The sequence below is a fragment of the Centruroides sculpturatus genome, unplaced genomic scaffold (genome assembly GCF_000671375.1).
Source record: "Centruroides sculpturatus isolate CEXI.00-Female unplaced genomic scaffold, Cexi_2.0 scaffold1374, whole genome shotgun sequence".
NCBI lineage: Eukaryota > Metazoa > Arthropoda > Arachnida > Scorpiones > Buthidae > Centruroides > Centruroides sculpturatus.
Window position 1 is genome coordinate 208,793 of NW_019385511.1, and position 7,774 is coordinate 216,566.

At 31.3% G+C, this 7,774-nt stretch overlaps 1 protein-coding gene across 1 annotated transcript in view; it reads left to right on the top strand.

The window, feature by feature from the left end:
• The window catches only part of LOC111639678 (MLX-interacting protein-like), a gene marked incomplete at its 3' end in the record, with an annotated part of 25,281 nt that extends 24,292 nt beyond the window's left edge, over positions 1–989 (top strand). Inside the window, exon 2 of the mRNA XM_023385598.1 lies at positions 883–989. Within this exon, the coding sequence (XP_023241366.1) occupies positions 883–989 (107 nt within the window). The remainder of the gene's footprint in view (positions 1–882) is intronic.
• Positions 990–7,774: the final 6,785 nt, after the last annotated feature.

Here is a 7,774-nt window from a genome sequence, read left to right on the forward strand (position 1 = left end):
GATATTCTCCGGTATTCTTTAAATTGATTTGCAATATATTGAAAAGAATTATTATTTATCATCATCAATGCTTTGCAATAATTTTGGAATAGTCTATTTTTAAAATAATTTTATTTTGATGAACAGTGTTTTTCTAACAGATCTTGCAATCTCTGACTATTGTTGGCCTGATACCAAATTCTAATGCTGTTTTCTTTAATGAGTCACTATTGTTTGTTCTTTACAATGCCATTAATTTTTTTCCTTAGCTTCTTTTTTTTTATATGTATGCACACACACAAATCACACAAATACTACACAAGTACATGTACACATACACACACATCATATATATATATATATATATACACTATATATCATTAGGAGAGTTGATTTCCACTTTTTATTCAAGATATTTATTGAATAAATGCTTAGATTGGGAGAATTTTCACAATACATTGCTTATAAATTAAATATATGGTAATTTATATTATATATTTACGTATAATAAAATAAATTTATATCAATAACTGAAATTCTTGTAGCTATTAAAATATGCCTGATCAAATTTTGAGATTGAAATTTGAAATTAATAGGATATTTTCAAACATTTATTGAAGACAGAGAAATTAGATAAAAATTACCAATTCCACCTATTTTTTAAGTCACTAAAAATAAGATTGTTGTATTATTTATTTTAGAATTTACTTAATATAACAATTTTAATTTCATGTTGTTCAAATTCCAAATTATTTTCTTATATTGAATATAATAATAATAATAATAATAATATATTTTATCAGAATTCCTAATGATTTTTGTAATATTTTATATTCAATAATGCTTTAATATAACTATTATTATGTTGTATGTAATAATCTTAATTTTATTTAAAAACTTCAGTGGAAAATTGACTTCTCCAAGATGGAAAACTTTCAAAGGGTTAAAATTGCGACTTAAAGATAAGATTCGTCTGAATAATATTATTTGGAGAGCCTGGCACATACAATGTAAGATATTTTTTCTAATTATATTATTTTTAATTATTTTTCATTGTTAGTTTTTAATTTTACATTTATTAAAAATTATAACAAATATAGCAAGTGTTATATGTATTCTAAAAATTCCCAAACAATTTTAAGTGTTTTACATTTTGAAAACTTGTTTGACACATTCAGTTCATATTAGTAAAGAAATGGAATCAATAGATGACTGCTTTTTCAGATCTAAAAATATCACTAAATATTAAACATTATATAAAATTTTATATACCATTATTTTTTTTGTATAACTTGTACCCTGCATCTCAGAACATGCTGTTGAAAGCATGTCACTTAATTAGATAGACAATAATTTTGCATCAGAAAAGAAAGTAGCTTTTATTATTGATAATTGTATTGCTCACATATGAGTAGAAAATTGAAAAGCTATTGAATTAATTTCATTACTTCAAATGTAATGGAACTTCTTCAATTGCTTGATCAAAGAGTTATTTGAAATTTGAAACTTAATTATAAAAACTTATTGTAAAAGATCTCGTAAAATCAATTGAACAAAATAAGAAATTTGATGTTTCCCATTTTGGATGCTACAAAATTATATTCAAAAAAGTTGTAATTTTGTTTCAACTTCAACTATTGAAAATTCAATAAAACAAATAACTTACTGGAATATAAATACTTAAAATAACCAAATACCTTAGTATTTCCAGCAACGAAATATTTAATAAAAATAATAATGTTTTTGACTATTTTTAATAGTCTTCTTCAGTTAAGCCACTTTAAAACAAAAAAGAATGTAAAATAGAACGCAAGCAATACAATGGTTTAAAAATTGGANAGCCCTCTCCCGGATGACGGTCTCGTAAATTGTCACCTAATGTCTATTTTTCGGTCCCGGAGAGGAGGACGCTGTCTCAGCCGCCGCCCTCTCCACAGGAGTGTCAGCAGGACCTGCTTTGAACTCGATGTAAGGTGACCGTCCAAAGTTCCCCGACGGTCGATCCCTCGATCGTTCTCACGATTGACGACTGTGAATCTGTCAATTAGGGCTGGAATGCGACAATTAAATCGTCTTGCACCCCGTTCCTTGGTCACACCGGTCCTATTTACGTAATAAGTCACCGATATATTGACTTTAGCTCGACAGCCGGTTTCCGTCCGAGGGGGAGTGTGTGGTCCTGGCCTCACAATATAAATGTGTTCATCATTTTTACTTTTTTTTAGAGATTGTATGTGTATATGTATACAGGGTATCCACCATGAACCTGACACATTTGAAACTGTTGTAAAAAATCTACCACTCAGGAAGGATGTAAAGTAATGCATATTTTATGATGAAAAACTCAAAAAGTTTTATTAAAAAAATCAGTGAACCTTTACATGAGCTCCTTTTGTTGCATGTAGAACATCAAGTCTATATTCCATTTCCTGCCCGGTTCTTTCAAGCATCTCAGGCATGACGGCAGAAACAGTATCGTGAATGTGCACATGAAAATGTCGAAAGCCACGAATTTTGACATTGGTCAAAATTCTGTGACCGATACTGTTGCTGCGGACCAAGAATTTTGACATTGGTCAAAATTCTTGGTCTTGACTTGGTCAAAACTTTGTCCTTGACAAATCCCCAAAAGAAAAAGTCTAAAGGCATAATATCCGGCGATCGAGGAGGCCACGGTATCGGTCCTCCGCTCCCAATCCAATAATCGGAAATTGTTTGTCGAGGAAATGTCAAACATGCAGGCTCCAATGTGGAGGGGCACCGTCCTGCTGGAATCATGGAATTTGTTTCAACGTACCACCACACAACTTGCGCCTGCTCTTGTGGAGAAGCCATTTTGCGTTTGACTACTGCATAGCCACTTACAAGTCACTTTGGTGGGTTTTCAAAATTACCTATTCAACTTTCACAGTTTCTCTGCCTAATGGAATGCACAACATCTGTTACTGCCTTGCACTTTGATATGGCAGTCGAAACAATTTTCCCACATAAAGCAGTATTGGAAAAAGTTTTTGAACATACAGGTAGTTGCAGAAAAGTATTTGAACACTGTTCTAAATTTACACATTTGAGTATTCTAATTTGAATGGAGGAAACCATTAGCTTTAAGTGGTATGTTTGTATCATTATCTAAGTAAACTGATATTTTACTTGTTTTTGCTTAAACAATGGTCCCAATCAAAGAATTTAGCATTTGCAAAGCCTGGGTTTAAAACTAGTAGAAGCACCTAACCAGTAAAGGACTTTTTTTTTAACTCTTGCCACCCTGTGGGCACTAAGATGGCCTTTTTTGTAGGCAATCTTATTATGGGTTTGGCTAGGCCCACAATGGGGCAGCCAGGACTCCTTTCCTCAGAAGAAATTTATTTGAAATTGAGTAATGAAATAATTTAATTTTCAACAAATTATAAAGATACGATGCACGGGAAGCAGTGCTTCTATCACTTTTTATGACCCCCTGCCTCTGGAATTTATGTAATGATGTGAGAAAACAAATTACAAAGCTGCTACAAGATGGAAAAAACCAAAGAAAAGTTGCAATGTGCATTATTGTGTCATTAGGAAGTGTAAATTACACTTGAAAAAAGTTTAATGACACAGGAGATACATAGGTGTTTCCTGTGTCATAAAACAAGGCTTAAGATTGCCTATTGAAAAAAATATGTTTAAAAAATTTAAAAATATCTTCCAAACAATTAAATGTAAAATGGAAGAAAAATAAAACAAGTATCTGTGATAAAACTGTAAGAGATAGACTGAATGACATGAGATATTCATTTTCAAAGTGCTTTCTGACCAAGAAACAAAAAAAAAAAACAATTGTTTAAAGTGGGCAAAACAGTACAAAAATTAGACTGTAGAAGACTGCAAAAAAGGTTATTTTTTTCAGATGAGCATTGTATATGCATTGGGTGTGGTATGATGCAAGAAAATTCATTTGGTGCAGATGAGAAATTTAAAGAAGACTGCCTGAATACCAACATGTTTAATGATTTAAGGCTGCATGTCAGCTATTGAATCTGGAAATATGTGTATTCTTAATGAGTCCTAACAGCAGAAGTGATGTTGATGTTTTCAGATTGATAATGCCACATGCCATCCTACCAAAGAAATTAAAGAATTTCAGAAACACAGTAAGATCCCACTTAATGAAACAGCATTAAACGAGGTCATTTTAACACAGAGTAAAATAGGGAAAGGGGAACACGTGACCAAAAATAAACATATTTTACTATAATTTTAAATTATTTTTATATTAATTTGCATAATAATATATGTTAAATAACATAAACATATGCACACAGAAATGTAAAGTTTGTTTTTTGTGATGAAGGTCCTGGCTTTTCTGAAATTCTTGACTTTTTGCAATGAAGTCATCTAGTGTCATTTGTCACTTTCTTTTTCTTTCCTTATGCCAGGGGTCACCACCTATGGCCGGTGGGCTGGCCCACAAGGTTAGTTCATCTGGCCTGCCATCACACTGTGTCACAAATGAGATAAAATGTAATTATTTACATGGAAATATCATAGTTTGTAGGTAAACTTACTAGGTAGAAAAAATAAAAATAACTGTAAATAAAAATGCCAGAAGTGGTCCAATTTGATTTTTGCATCTGACAGTAAATAATTTTTAGGGTTCATGTAAATAATTACATTTTGTCTCATTTGTGATACAATGCAATGGCAGGCCAGATGAACTGACCTTGTGGGCCAGATCCAGCCTGCGGGCCATAGTTTGGTGAAATAAGTGAAATAAAAAATTTGGCAACTTTGGATATCAGAGCTCTTTTGTGCAAGTACAGTAGAGCATCGATTATCCGACTCAATTGGGGACTCAGGTTGGTCAGATAACTGAAAAAATCGGATAACCGAAAAGAAGGGAAAAAATACATTATTAGTATAGTATATTAGGATATTAGTATATCCCATGTAATTAGTTTATTAATATATTGCTATTAACAACTTTGCATTGAATTTTCATCGATGTTTAGCCTAACAAATTTTTTTTAAAATAATAATCGTCGCTATTGTATCATTAAAAATTATTTCAAAATTATTTTATTGCTCACAAAACAAACAACCACTCATAATTAGAAAATTAAGCCTCGTTTAAATACTGGCCTTCCTTTCATGGTTGAGCGATGTTGCTAGCTAAAACATGCAAAACTTTAACAAAAATAATATTAAAGTAGCCAAGACATAGCCAAATATTGTAATGCCACATCACTAGCGGACATTTGAAATTTGCCGACTAGAAAGGTCGGTTAACCGATGTGACGGTTAATTGGGGGCCGGATAATCGATGCTCTACTGTACTGTAATGAAGTTTATAAGAAAAGAGATTATGAGCTTGCTGCAGTGATCGTGTTTGTGTATTGGTAAATAAATATGTTGTTGTTTTTATTTTTTTTGTATTCACTGTACTGGGTTGAACAAAATGGTTATGCAGCCTGTGCGTGTCATTCTCTTGGTTATCTGGCTTGCTGTGAAAAAAGTATGGTGACCCCCCTGCTTTAAGCAAATTTCGGTAGCAAGATATTACACCCAAAATGCCTTGTCTTGCTTTTGTACTCCTTTCAAAACCTGGATCATTTGCTACAATTTGATCAACGATTCTGGTTATTGTTACCAAACTTTTACTAAGGAAATCTGTAGAGAAATTCTTTGGGTTCTTCATTTTCAGAATCACTATTTTTTAGTTCTACGTGAATTCCTTTTCTGCCAGTTCTTGAAGGTCATCGTTGGTAAGGCTCTTGCCAGAAACCTGCAGTAATTCCTCAATATCCTGCTCGTTTACATATCCTAGTCCTGCTGTATTGATTAGGTTGACAATTTGGTCAGCCTAATGATACAGCAATAGGCTCTTCTCATTGAGAATTTTTGGATACCTTCAGCCATAATTTCTTCTATACTTCGTTCGTGCATTTATCAGTTAATTCTTGCTAAGTGAAGTTAATATTGCCTGTGATATTTGCTTTTTTTAGGCTTTGAGCAAACCACATTATATTGAATCAGCATTAATCAAGGCAGCGTTAAGCGGCATCTTACTGTGTTAGGGTGTTAAAACATTAACCAGGCCTGCAAATAGCCCAGATTTGAACATTCTTGAAAATTTATGGGCAAAGTTGAAAATGCTGGTTGATGAAAGAGCACTAACTAATAAAGTTGAACTTAAAGAAGTCATTAAAATTAAATGGAGTACAATAACTTTAGAAACCTTCAATGAAATAAGTTTGACAATGCCAAGATGCATAAAAGCTGTAATAAGATCAAGAGAAGAACAAACCAGTAACCTCTGGTATTTTGAATGTAATTCTTTTATTTTTATTGTTGTTCAAATACTTTTCTCCAACTTCCTGTATGAAAAAACTTTTTTCCAATGCTGTTTTATGTAAAAAACTTTTTTGGAAAATGGTTGGTTTATCCATTTGAAATTAAAGTGATAAACACTTAATAACCCAATGAATAAAACATATATTTTTGTTTTGAGCATTACATTTTATTTTCTTGTAAAAATGAGCTCAAACTAAACAGTTTTATTTTCTTATATCATGTTCAAATACTTTTTACTAGGGATTATAATGTATGTATGTTATTACAATTAAAATACACTCTCTCCTTGACTTATGATAAGGTTATGTTCTGAAAAACACATCATAAGTCAAAAATAAAAATAAAAAAATAAATAGGCTTTATGCAAGGTTATACAGTATGTAATGTTGAACTTAAAGAAGGTTAAATTTGTGAGTGATTGCTGTAAACTGCCATGATTAGATATTATCTTAAGTTTCTCATTGAAATAGTGGGATTCTTTGCAGACATAATGGGTATACTGTAAAACACATGAAGATATTTAATAGTATATATAAAAAAAGTCTTAAGAAAGATCATTAATGCATCACTAGAGTAGCTAGAGTTCAAATTCTGTTTTCCTGCACTTCTGCTTCACTTGCATCAACCATCATATGTGCAAAATATCAAATGTTGAAACATTGTAAGTCAAGGAGTATTTGTATCTATAAGATAAAATAAATTTTATGAAAATTCTTAAATTTTCATAAAATTTAGAAATTTAAATCTATTCTTTATCTAGGAATCAGAAATATTTGTTAATTAATTTAATTAATTTTAAATGTTTTTTGATATACAGTATTTCTCCACTGTGAGTGGCCTAAAATACAAAAATATACATAAAGGATTACATTATAGTTGACAAATAGTAATAATAAGGATTCTTAAAAGCAAAATATTTAAGTATAGGCTATTTGTTTATTTTAAACTGATATAGGTTTTTAAGTTAATTCAAACTTTTGAATGTCAAAGTATATGACTATTCTAAAGCAGTTTAAGGTTAATAAATGGGAAATTTTGTTTGTGGCACTGGGTCTGTATAAGGCATTTCTACAAATGTTTATGTATATGTTAGAGTCAAAACCCGTTTTTAGTTAGAACGCGTTTTAACAGGTTGAAACTAGTTTATACTGAATGTCTTTGTTAAAACCCGTTTTGTCTAGTTGAAACTAGTTTTAACTCAAATTCATTTTTGACTAGCAGTAAATTCTAGTTTCAACTAGACAAAATGGGTTTTAACAAAGACATCCAGTATAAACTAGTTTCATCTAGTTAAAACGCATCCTAACTAAAAACTGGTTTTGACTGCAACGTATAGAGTGATTCGGGGGAAGATGCCTAATTTTTGATATTTTCAAACGGTGACGTCACATATTGTCATGTATTTGTATGATGAATCGTTGGGCCAATATTGAGTGCGGAAAGCTGTAGTTGGCTACCGTTA